Source organism: Tursiops truncatus, chromosome 18 (genome assembly GCF_011762595.2).
Source record: "Tursiops truncatus isolate mTurTru1 chromosome 18, mTurTru1.mat.Y, whole genome shotgun sequence".
NCBI lineage: Eukaryota > Metazoa > Chordata > Mammalia > Artiodactyla > Delphinidae > Tursiops > Tursiops truncatus.
Window position 1 is genome coordinate 2836609 of NC_047051.1, and position 12959 is coordinate 2849567.

The 12959-nt window shown below is 47.5% G+C and overlaps 1 protein-coding gene and 1 long non-coding RNA gene across 2 annotated transcripts in view; one reads left to right on the forward strand and one right to left on the reverse strand.

Moving 5' to 3' along the window:
• Positions 1-12959, forward strand: part of LOC141277001 (uncharacterized) — a 41426-nt gene that overhangs the window by 12122 nt on the left and 16345 nt on the right. The window lies entirely within an intron of this gene.
• MIPEP (mitochondrial intermediate peptidase) overlaps positions 4909-12959 on the reverse strand; it is a 133316-nt gene continuing 125265 nt past the window's right edge. Inside the window, exon 19 of the mRNA XM_019936885.3 lies at positions 4909-5373. Within this exon, the coding sequence (XP_019792444.2) occupies positions 5276-5373 (98 nt within the window). The 3' untranslated portion in view covers positions 4909-5275. The remainder of the gene's footprint in view (positions 5374-12959) is intronic.

Below are 12959 nucleotides of genomic sequence, written 5' to 3' on the forward strand. Positions count from 1 at the left end.
ATCATGGTATATGATCCTTTTAATGTGTTGTTGGATTCTGTTTGCTAGTATTTTGTTGAGGATTTTTGTATCTGTATTCATGAGTGATATTGGTCTGTAATTTTCTTTTTTTGTAGTATCTTTGTCTGGTTTTGGTATCAGGATGATGGTGGCCTTGTAAAATGAGTTTGAGCGTGTTCGTTCCTCTGCAATTTTTTGAAGAGTTTGAGAAGGATGGGTGTTAGTGCTTCTCTAAATGTTTGATAGAATTCACCTGTGAAGCCATCTGGTCCTGGACTTTTCTTTGTTGGAAGATTTTTAATCACAGTTTCAATTTCATTACTTGTGATTGGTCTCTTTATATTTTCTGTTTCTTCCTGGTTCAGTCTTGGAAGGTTATAACTTTCTAAGAATTTGTCCATTTCTTCCAGGTTGTCCATTTTATTGGCATTGAGTTGCCTGTAGTAGTCTCTTAGGATGCTTTGTATTTCTGCGGTGTGTGTTGTAACTTCTCCTTTTTCAGTTCTAATTTTATTGATTTGAGTCCTCTCCCTCTTTTTCTTGATGAGAAAAAGATATAAGAATTCTAAACTTGTTTGTAGTTAGCAATATGGCCTCAAAATCTATAAAGCGAAAACTGACCAAATTACAGTAGTAAATAGATAAATGTGCAATTATGGCAAGAGATTTTTAATACATCTTTCAGATGTTTTAAAGCAGATTAAGCAGACAAAAGATGAAGAAAACGCACCTTGCACATAACAACTAAAAAATACACGTTCTTCCCAAGCACACCTAACATGTTTACAGTCGGTATTGACCATATACAGGGCCCTAAAGTGGGTCTCAGTAAATTGCAAAAGACTGAAATGGTACAGAATATGTACTCTGACCACAATGCAATAAAGATACACTTCTAAATTACCCATTAGACTACATTAGATATTTTGAATAGAATAATAATGAAAATACTCCATGTGGACACTTCTGGGATGTAATTAAAGCAGTACTTCGAAGAAAGTTTATAGACTGAGATGCACATCTGAGAAAAGAAAGGCTGAAAATTAAAAATTAACCCAAGACATAAGAAAATGAATAGGAAAATAAACATAAAGTTGGAGGAAATAATAAATAGATCGGGTGCCTGTGGAGAGCAGTTACCCTTGGCCCACTGCGTCGGGATTGCAGAAAGGCACCTAACACGGTCCAGCTGGTTTCTCTGTCGGTGCGATGGAGAAACTGGCCTGGAGAACAGCTCATCACTGCTGGACAGTCTTACTCAAAGGATGCGAATTAAGCAGTTTATCATAAAGGACCGTCCCAATGGCCACCACAGGCTTGTCCTAGCGCTGCTTCCCACATGGTTTTCTAAAAACATCGAGTCACGATTTAAAGAGTACAAAGGTGCCACCCTGCCACCTGCCACCACCCAGTGGATGGCAAGTTCTGTGGAAGACTTTTTCCAGATGGCCTCTCCTCTCTCTCCTCCCACCCCTCATCCCTCCTGGTCTGATGCTGTGATGTCTCATCGTCTGTCTGTCCACGGGCACAGGCTTCCTCAGGCAGAAAGACCACGCGCGACATCAGGCCCAGTGGGCCCTGTAACCACCCAGCGCTCTGTCTGAATGTGCACCTGAGCCCCTGCAGGAGATCCACATCCTCTCCTGAAGACCCGTGCACAGGGGAGGGGGCACAGTCCAGGAGTCCTGCATCGGCGTGACCAGCTCAGCGGCCGACGCGTCGCCAGCCTGTCTGCCCCACTGTGGCGGCAGAGTCCTGACACTGCCTGCGCCCTGTTACCTCTTGGGTGATGGGTCGCACCTGAGATGACCACGTGATAAAGTTCTTCGTGAACTGAAAAATGCTAAATGAATGTCAAGCACTACTGCTATTCATGTTTTACCTCAGTCGCTTTGAGCAAATCACGCTAACCCTTGGGTATTAGTAAAGTTTCTGACTGTACGGGTTGTTCCCTGAATGTCTCAGAAGCATTTTCTGAATTTGCTTACATCAGCCAAGCATTCCTTCAGAACTGGAAACACGCTTTTAAGTTTAGCTCTGTCATGATTAAAGTTTTTGTAAATTTTAAATTATATTAAAATGAACACATTGCCTATTTTTTTTTAAATTTGGAAATAGAAGAAAAATAAAAGGCCCAAATCTCAACACTAAGGACAATCACATTAACATTTTACTCATTATCCTCTAGTTCTTTCTCTAGATGATGATTATTATTTTTAGCACGTAAGTAGTTTAAACTGGATTTTTGGAAGCTGCTGGTAAACCGTAAAGTACTGGAGAGAATTTTTCCCAGAGGAACTGCTGTGTGTTGTGGGCTTATTCCCATCATAAGGAAAAGCATTCATAGTAAGATAATTTGCTGTTATGATTTATCCAGCTGTTGTTGAGAAGAGAGGTGATGACCCCTCAGAATTCTTACAAGTTCCTTAGGGATTTCCTTTGCTTTGACTCGCTCGAAATTACTTATTCTTCTAGTGATTTTAAAGAAAGGTACAAAGCTGAGATGTCTCCTGAGCCCTCGTATATCTGAGAACGCCATTCTGCATCTCAGCCTTTACCTCTGAAAACTTTTTTTCACCGTCCTTTGGCTTTCACAGCGATGAACAGTTGCATTCTGGGAGCGCCGTGCGCTTTGTTCCTTTCTGTGTCAGCCTGTTGTTTCTAGCTGGATGCTTTCAACAGTTAGTCCCCAGTGTTCTGACAAATGTCATCAGTAGGTCCTCCAGCAAAGCGGGGGGCCCCCTCATCAAACACGTGTGGGAAATAGGTGTTGTGAGTGCAGGACTGCTGATGTGCACATGGTGACACACAGAGCTCACTTGTATTTTACAAATGTATTTAACACTGGGACCCTTTGGAGTTCGTGGAACACTAACAACTCCTGGGAAATGCCCAGTTTGGGATCAGTTGGCTGATAATTTTAATTGTATTTATATTTAAGTTCTCAAAACGAAAGGCAGAGTCTGTCTGGGTGTGTGTGGGGTCTCCTTTTACTGTTTTCTTTGTTCGTTTTGATCTAGAATGCAGGATTCTCTTCTCTCTCTTTGCTTGCATTTATTTACTTTGCTTTAAAAAATTGTGGTAAATCATACATAACAAAAACTTGACTGTTTTAACCATTTTTAATTGTATATAGTTCAGTGGCATTAAGCACATTCTCATTGTTAGGCAGCATCAAGGATTCCCTTTTAAATTACACATCCATTTTTTTTCATCTCAAAAAAGTTTCCTTAAATTCCTTGACTAGCATGTCTTGACCAGAGCTCCTACTGTGTGCTGGTCACTGTTCTGAGCTGGTCACTGGGAACACAGGAGGACGCGAGACTTTGGGTTTTGTTGCTGTTTCTGTTCCAGCTGTCCTGCCTTTGTCCCCGGGATTCTGCACTGCTTCCTGGCTGCCGGTTTTCACCGTGTCCCTGAATTTAACCTGCACTCTGAGTGAGATGCTTCTCATTTCTCCTTGGCAGTTTTGGTCTTTTCTGCTTTGATCATGTTTTAAATCACTGCACTATGTTTCAGTTTCTCTGCATTTGTTTTTTTCTTATTCTGCCTCTCTTCTTTTTTAGATTCGCCTATTTTAAATTTCCGCTTGTTCTTTCTTTATGGCTTTCGGCTTCATAAATACCGTGTTTTCTCAAGTCTCACTAAGAATGGCAGAGATGTTTTCTACAGTGTGCCTTAGTTCCTTTTAAGAATAGTGTTCAAAGTTGGGATCTTCCCGCATCTTCCCTTCCTTTTTCTGAAGCTCTGCACAGATTTCCTTTTCTGCTCACTCACCCTCAGCTGAAAAGGGAGGATAAAGGCCCAGGGGCTGGTGGCTCGGTACACCTGGAGCTGTTAAAGCACCTTTTCAGACTTACCTGTAACGGACGGCAGGTTGGTGTCAGTTTCTCCGGGTCCGTTTCCCAGATGAGAGTTAGCGTCGCCTCCCTCAGCTCACAGACCGTGTGGGTGGGGACAGAAGCAGCCGCTCCTGCCCTGGGCACTGGCACCCGGCTGTCCCTGCGGCATCACCCCACACCTCCCACGGGGGAGCGACTGCTGCAGGCCTGCCCTCCTTCCCGCCCAAGGATTCTCTGCACTGTGGTTTCCACGTGTTCACAGACTGAGAGAGCCAAACGGGGAGGAGCTGGGAGAGGAGAACAGGCCTCGTGTGGCTAACGCGGAAGCCCCACGGGAGGTTCGCGGGGCCGCGGCTCCCGGGCTGGTGCACACAGCGTGTTACCTGTGTGGGCAGGAGGTGGGGAGAGAACGGAGGGTCGCCCCTCCCCTCACCTCAGCATCCAGGTGGACCCGGCATGCGTGTGTCACTGACGTTTCTTTATCCCGTCTCGTCTGTTTCTAGCTTGTAGAAATTCCTCCAGATTCTGTGAGTAGGTTGGACATGTGTCCTAGTTTTGGGGATTTTTAATTCTGCCTTTTTGCATCAGCACTGGTCTTTTAGGGAGGAGAAGCAGGAAGAGGCCACTAGCAGGTGTCATTTTAAATGAAAGCCTGTAATTAAATTCTTGACTTTGAAGGTGTGAAAAGCCTATTAAACGGTGTCTTTCTTTTCTGTTATTAACACATGGTGATACGGTATGCAATAATGTTTAGGATAAAGACAGGGTTTGAATCCCAGTTTCCGTATTTATCAGTCGCTGGACTTGACACATTTTACTAATTGTACCTGCACTTATTTTTGTATATTCATCGTTAAGTCAGAAAAGTGTGAGTTCAGGTGCCCTCTGTTCTGAGTCCATCTGTATAGTATATTCCTAAACACACAGGAAAAGCCAACACAGTCGATTACAAATACTTTGGAAACCACACTTGGTTTCTCGGTCACTGTAACTGACTTTCCATTTTCAAAGCCACTTATAAGAAATCACGCAGAGGAGCTATATGTGTAATCTTTCTGAAGACGGCTTCAAACGGAAATAACTTTGCTTTTTATTATGTCTCTAACCAAGTAAAGGTATCGGACAGGGAAAAGCTAGCTCACCAGGAGCGGGGCTGGGCTGAGGGTGTCTGGCCCCTGACGCTAACACCTCTGTGTTCTGGTTTGCACTCGCTCACTGAATGGATTTCCTTATGTTCAAAAATCTGCCAAACAAACAGGCTAAAAGCCAGCATAATTTTAAAAAGTTAGTTATTCCAAGTTCCACTGGTTTGAGGTTTTTCATAAGTTATTACAGAATTGAATGCTGAAATCAGAAACAAACGTTCAAAGTTGTAGCATTTACAACAAAATTGATATCTCCGTGACTGATTTAAAGGATTCACGGTGTTCCCATCATTTAGAATCCATGAGGAAAGTTTCCAAGTCCACATCCAGGTCGGAAACAAGGGCATTTACGAAGTCATCGATAGAAGGACACTTCTGAAGCATACCTGCGGACGAAGAAAAGAGGAGCCGCTCATTCTCCGCAGACAAGACACGGGGACGAAGACACACATCAAATCTGCAGGGTCAGGGGACATTCGGCCTTGTGAACCGCGAGCTTGACTGTGAGGACGTTTCAAAAAGTCCTGGGCAGTGCATGGGCCCCGAAGCTTTTCTTGTTTTAATGCCTTTTTTACTATCTAATCAAACTCTTAGCTTAGAGATTTAGAGCCAAATATGTTTCCCGGGGGTTTTTATTTTGCACATATTACTATACACTTGGAGTGATGTCAGAAGACTTAATTTTTCAGCTATCTTTGGGCTGGTTCAGAATCTAATATGTTTAATTACCTGCCAAGTGTTATTATCAAGTCCTGTGCACTTTAAAATCATTCAACTGTTAATTATCTTGCAGAAGTCTTATATCAGACACAAGTTACTGGCTTCCCTCCAGACCTGCCTGCCTGGGAGAACTCCTAACGTCTGGTTCTCAGATTGCCTCATCTGACATACAAGGTTTCAATAAAGCTAGAATAAGAAGCTGTACTGGAAAGCAGTGAGGCACCCTGTCTAGCATGTAGTAGCAATTCAGTAAAAAGCTGAATCGATCTCCACTCTTCACTCAAGAAGCCAAAGACAACATTCAAGCAATGAACCCTGTGGCCCCGGCCTGTGCTCTTGGCAGGTAATGCTAACTCAAGGTTGAACAGGGCTCTCTCAGTGCAATTCAGTTAACATGCCTTGAGTGTTCGCTGTGTGAAGGACCAGGCCAAGTCACAGTATGAGGGCAGGAAGGACACAATCACAGAAGTACACCGTGTGGACCTGGACAGCCATGTGGGGAAAGTTAACCTTGACCCCTGTCACATACCGTACATAACCATTAATGTGAGATGGGCACAGACCTAATTGTAAAAGCTAAAATTATTAAGTGTCTAGAAGAAAACACAGAATATCTTTGTGACTCTGAGGTAGGCAAAGGTCTCTTAGGACACAGACGGTAATAACCATAAAAGAAAAAAAGATACATTAGAGTTCATCAAAATTTAAAACTTCCCGCCTTGCAAAGAAACTGTTAAAAAAAAAAAATGAACAGGTAAATGACAGAATAGGAGAAAATACTGACACAACACATATCTCACACAGGACTGGTATCCAGAAAATATAAAGAACTCCAACTCATCATAAAAATACTTGTAAAAATAAAAAATGGACGAAAGATTTGAGCAGACCTTTCACAAAAAAAGATATCTGAATAAACACGGAACTAACAGGCCCTGAGAAGACACACGACATCACTGTCATCCAGGAAAGGAAAAGCCACCAAGAGACACCATGATGTCCCCCCGGGACGGCTGAAGACAGCAAACGCAGTTAAGGCCTTGGGCGCCATGGCTCGTCGCCCAGCAGGGGCAGAGGGTGAGATGCGAGAGCCCTTCAGAAAAAGGTCCAGCGGTTTCTGTAAAGCTCAGCACACACCTGCCCCAGGACCCAGCTGTTTCCTCCTAGGTATTAGCCAAGAGAAATGCAGGCACGTTCCCAGCAGCCTAAAGTGGAACGACACAAGCTCCCATTACCAGGCTGCAGGTGGACGTTCGTGGTGTCTTCACACAGTGGAACGGCACCAGCAACGAGAAGGAAAGAACTACTGACGCAGACAACACCTCGGGCAGGCCTCAGACACAGTGCATTGCACACAAGGGCCCACACAAAACACACGCTGCCTGTTTCGTTTATATTCACTTCCAAGAAGGTCCGGACTAAGCCGTGGCGAAAAAAACTGGAGCGGTGGTTGCCTTCGGGAGTGGGGATGGTGACCGACCCAGAAGGTCCTGGTGTGATGGGAAAGTTCTCTATCTGGACCGTGATTGGTGACACCCAGGTATATAGCTCGTCAAAACTCAGTAACTGGAACGTTAAGGATCTGTGCCTTTCACCACGTGTAAACGTTACGTAACCAACACTAACTCTAGTTATACGCACACAGAAGCGTCTGGGGTAAAACGCACTTACGTCTGCACCTTGTTTTGAAAATGCATATATGTGATGGGTGGACGGAGGAATGGACAGATGGACACGTGACAAAGCAGAGCAAAATGTTCCGTGTAGACTCTAAAGGGCAAGTATGTGAGTGTTTACAGTTCACGTGACTTTGCTGAATGCCTGAAAACTTTCCACATAAAGCGTTCGGGGAAGAGTCAGCTTCGGGTGTTAACAGCACATAGATGGCAGCCAGTGGGAGAACAGAGGGAGAAGGATGTCGTGCGTGGCAGAGATTCCGAAGGCTCCGTGGGGCAGATGGGGGCCTGCAGAAACGTGAGATGGGGAAGGCTCAGGCTCAAGCTAGGGCCTTTGCGGTGGAGAGGGCGGCCTAGGCAAGGCACCCGGTGGGCAGCGCACAGAGCGCCTGGGGTCTGGAGGGAGAACAGAGCGCCGGGGAACCAACCGCTCATGACGTTTGGGTGCCCTCCGCGGTGGAACGCAGAGCTCGGGGCAGGCCCAGGCCTGGACCCACGGACACGGTCACTCCCCCTGGGGAGCACGTTAGAGGTGGAGCTGACCCGTGCAGTCAAGCTTGGCCCTCGCGTCCCTGTGAAGTGTCACGTTCCCTCCACAAGCTGCCCACGTTCACAGGGCCCTGCTCTGTCCTCCGTGGCCGCACCTCAGGGGCACATGCCCCCCGCGAGGCCCACCTCCAGCCACTTCTGCGTCTCAGAGAACGGCAGTCATGGCAGCAGTGCGGGAAGAATGTAACACGCTCAGGGCAGTTTTAAATAAAATCCCATCAGAGGTGAATGGTTCAGTAACTGTGTGTGTGATGTGACTGGTAAAGAGAATCCACACGGAGAGGGATGGGGGAGTTACCGGGGCAGGGATTCTCCTGCAATATGGCTGCGGTGTCCTCGCTTTAATTAGATCGAAGTGTTTGGCAAGTGTCAACCTGAACTAACTTCGGCACAAAGAATTAAGAGAAACACAATGTTTTCAGGCAGTTCCACGAATAAGAAAAATTGAAATTGGCTTTGATGTACGTGGATGGTAAAAAAGATTCCAAGAACTCTGAGGTTTTTAGAAAAGCTGACGAACACGTCCCCTCTGTCTTCAAGTCTTAGTCTTAAAAGGGTGGTGATGAGACGTGCAATTTCGCAGGAGCCCCGGGAACCCGGCTGGAGGTGCCGAGTCCACGAGCGGGTGAGTTTACACACGCTTCTCTGTGGACATCACCTGAGTCGGGGGCCAGGGAGCCGAAACAGTAAAACGAAACCGAGGGCAGCCTCACGCCTGAAAGGAGAAGCGTGGACAGCGATGTAGGAAAGGCAGGTGCGCCGGGCCTGCCGCCGAGTCCTCGCGGAAGGAAGGACAGCGGGCTTCCGCCTGCCCGCCCCCCTCGGAGCCACAGCGGTTGCGGAGGATGACTTTGTTTTCCTCCTCGTTTTACCAGAGAGGCAAATACGCTGATAAAAACTGGAACAAACCCGAACCTTTTGGTCCTGACTGCTCTGCTCAAACCACGTGTTCCGGGACCTCGAAGGACGGGGCAGCTGCCCTAAAAGGCCTGACGGCCCTGAGTTACGGTCTCGAGGGTCGCAGGCTGCGTCGCGAGGCAGGAGGGGCTTCTGCTCGGAGGCCCCGGCACTGGGGCAGCTGGGGGGCAGGCCTCGCTGCCCAGCTCCGCGCCCGCTGCACCCCTCCGGGACCTGCTCCCAGGGCAGAGGGACGAGCAGCTGCGGACCATGGGGCGGCTGAACGCGGCACCCGGCAACCCCGAGGAGCTGGTCCGCGCCCTTCGCTGGCCCCGGAAGCCACGCGCTCTCAGCTGTGTTTCGGCTTCTCCCTTTGACTCCGTGGCGACCTCTGTACTGTTCCCCCAAACTCCTTTTCTGCTTGGTCAAAGTTGGTTCTGTTCCTTTCAAGTAGATTGCCAGCTGATGAAAAGATTGGTTCACATGTTATGAAGAGGGACTGAGTGAGGCCCGGGGGACACTGACATTTCTCTCTGATTAAGGACCAACTTTCTAGACTCACGGTTTAGACTAGAAGCAGGTGGTTTTTGTTTCTTCTTTTTTCATTTAAATGACCATGTCTTCTTTCCCACAGATAAAGTAAACAGGTGACACACAAACAGGCTTTCCTATCAGATTCCCTCTGTCCAAGCCCACTGGTGGGGAAAGGAGAGCGGCCCTGGCCTGAGCAGGGAGAGAGACGGCTCCGCCCGCAGGCCTGGCTGCTGCAGTGGGAGGTGGGCAGGGTGAGGGGGCGGGAACACTGCCCCAGCAGCTCCAGGGTCCTCCTGAAACGGGTTCCTTCCTGGTGGGATCGGGGAAGGGAACACCCTTCTGACTGTGGGCCTCAAGGTGCAGTGGAGGTGCATGGGTTGGGCACCCGTCAGGCCAGGCCCTCAATGCCTGAGGTGGCCGGGACGCGTAACCTGCGCCCCCCCAATTCTTTTAGAATCGGAGATGAAAGCAACCATACTCATATTTCAGACGCAGCGCCAGTACTTGGCTTAAATGAAGGTGTGTCTGCCGGGTTTCTGTTTAAGGTCTACAGGTGTCATTTATCTAGGGGACAACAAGCCAGCTCTGCAAAGCAGAGGAGCTGCCCTGCAGGAGCAGGCGCTGGGCAGGCTAGGGGTTAGGCTGAGTGGAACGTTCCCTGGTTCCGCACAGCATCTTATAATTCAAAATTTCAGTCCATTCTCGTCCCTGACTATCCCGATGTCTTCCTCTGAAGGGTGACCAAGGAGGAAAAGAGTGGAAAGATGACTCTTCCTTAGGCACTGGCGCAGGGGCCTGAGCTACCCCGTCAGCCACCTGGTTAGGGACTTCAGACCAGTCACGTAACTTCTGGGGCTCCGTCTTCTACTAGAAGCAGTCTGAGCAGAGGCAGACTGGTAGAGTGAAATATAATGTCATCTACTTTGCTGGACTGTTATAAGGATTAAATAAAGTACATTTAACCATGGAAAAGGCTCCGTAACTGGTAACTGCTAACTGGTAACTGCTAACAGTAACCATCAGGTCGGAAGTTCAAGGGCTGAAGGATGAGGTTGCTTGTTTTTCTGCACAAGTTGAATTTCAAAAGCCTGGTCTCTGATTAAGTATTCAGGACATTATCATCAAACACAATCACAAGCTAATTACCCAGCTGATGAATCATTGCTTGCTTTGCTTTTCTCTGGCTTTTGCCATCTGCATTTTATGAGATAACTGTATCTACGGAAAGATGGAAACAGAAGAAGGAACTAGAGTCAATCCATTTCTACCTGTTAGCAGCTGTGATAAAAGGTTTATCAAGAAGAGCTCACTGGGATGATGGAAAAGTCCTGTCGCTGGACAGCGGTGATGATCGCACAGGGCCGTGAATGGCAACAATGGTACATTTTATGTTATATACGCTTAACCACAACTTAAAAAGAAGTGACCGGAACTACTGAGCCTGTGGCTCGCCTACATATTCAGCTGCCGTGGCTCCGTCCCCTGTTACCAAACGTCGGGTTATCCGCACGGACTGGGCAACGAGTGAGGAGTCTGCATGTCTCCACCACCACCCTCGGTTCTAAAGCCCATGGTGATAGTTCCCAGCTGCTTTTTATGCTGAAATAATTATATGTGTCAAACTTGGCTCAGACTGATGGAGAATTCCAGTACAAAGGCTGGCCTGGCAGTTTGAAGAGGCTGAAGCGAACTTTATGAGATCAGCGCTCATTCCAGAGCTGTCTCTCCCGGGCCTCGGGCAGCTGGCTCATCTTTCTCTCCTTTGAAGGCTGCAGCTGCCCACACCTTTTCCTAAAGGTGGTTCCCGCTATCTGCGATCAGTTCTCGGGGGAACGAGGATGTCAGCCAGAAAGTGAAATTCCTTTCCTCCTTCAAACTCAAGAACTCTCTTGCCCCCTCGGCTGGGCTAATACCTGTCACACTGGAGCCGTGGCTCTGCCTCTGGGGTCCCTGCCTGCGGGGCTTCCTGCTGGGTGGGAGCTAACCCAGCAAGGGGAGCCCACGGGCGTGCTCTGTTTACTAATCAGTTTATTCTAATTTCATCGTCAGATTCACCATTCCATTTCTGGGTTACAAAACATCTTGCCTTTTGAAGCTCCGTGCCTTCCTTAAACAAACACACCCACACGTTAAACATGTCCACACCCTCTGAAAAAACCAGCGCGTTTACAAAAGGAGGCCTCAGCCTTGGGAAGCCAGGTGCCCGCTGCCACTGCTTTCTTCCAGAAAGCGCTCAGCCACTGCAGAGGCCACGCTGGGTAAACAGCCAGGCAAGCGAAGGCGGAGGGGTTCTGTTCACTTGGCTGTTATTCAGGGTCGCCGTCCACCCTGTTACTGAAACTGTGTGGTAGGTCCCATAGCGCCACTGAATTCTAGGTCTGCTTCCCTGACGTGCTCTCCTCACGTATTCCTGTTACCGTGTGCAAGAAAAGGAGGTTTCTGCCAGTGAGTGTGTTGTGAAGTACCACAGCTGGCCCTGCGTTCATGCATTCTCACTCAGCAAATCTTATCTTGCCATGAAACCACTACTGTGTGGAAGGCAGCTGACACCGTGTCAGGTCTAGTTAGCCTGTGCGGCCTTTCCGATCTGTCTCTGTGATGTCCTGCCCGGGGAACACAACAGCATCTTCTTTGAGCATCAGCGTACCAGGCAGCTCAGTCACCGAAAATTATGGAAGAGCAGAGGGGAGATACAGTGCAACATGCACGCGACTACTTCCAAAGCAAAAGCTTCCTGGCCTAGCCTGAAAGAGAAGCGCACGAGCCCAGCAGTCCACACAGGACGGGCCTGAGTTTGCATCCTGGTCCTACTGCTCACCACGGTGTGACCCCAGGCAGGAAGAGGTTACCTAAGCGTGCAGCACCCAGCACGGGGGCACAGTGCTGCTCATTACTGCTACGTTGCCAGCACTGCTCTCTCTCCTGTCCGTTCAACTGGAGAATACCAAAGTAGTAGAAGTTAGTCTTACTGGTAATGTCCAACATTAAAGTATCTTAGGAAAATCAGTACACAAGGCTACTGCAACATGTTAATAAAATTCCCACCCTGAAGTGAAAAAAAAAACGTGCAGGAAGAAGACAAAAATGAATGTGGGGCTGAAATTCCAATTACTTTGAGGGTGTGATTTAAGATTTTAAGAATTTTTTAAAGCTCTGTTTTGTTTAAACTGCTTGAAGGGAAAATGTAAGTGGAGTTTAGCTATTGTCCTGACCCTACAGCTTAAACTAAACATACTCAGTGCTATAAGAAGAGGGATTAAGAAACTAAACGTGTCTTACTTGATGTACCCTGACATGTGATGGGGTCAAAAAAGAACTTGATCATGGTAGTCAAATGCTTTGAGATGTGCAAATTCTGAGATTAAGGAGGGATTATTCCATCTTACAAACTTTAATGTAAAGATGAACTGTTAAGCACAGAAGAAAATTAGGTTTAGGTATAATCATGCCTTAATCTAGTTTCGTTATTAGCGATGTTACGTAAGAGTCACACGGGAGGAGTTTCTTTTGGAGATGGCTGAAGAGTCTCGAACACGGGAGATACCTTGCAAACGATCTTTCAGGAGATGGTCCAGTTAAACCAGGAGAAACCTTCC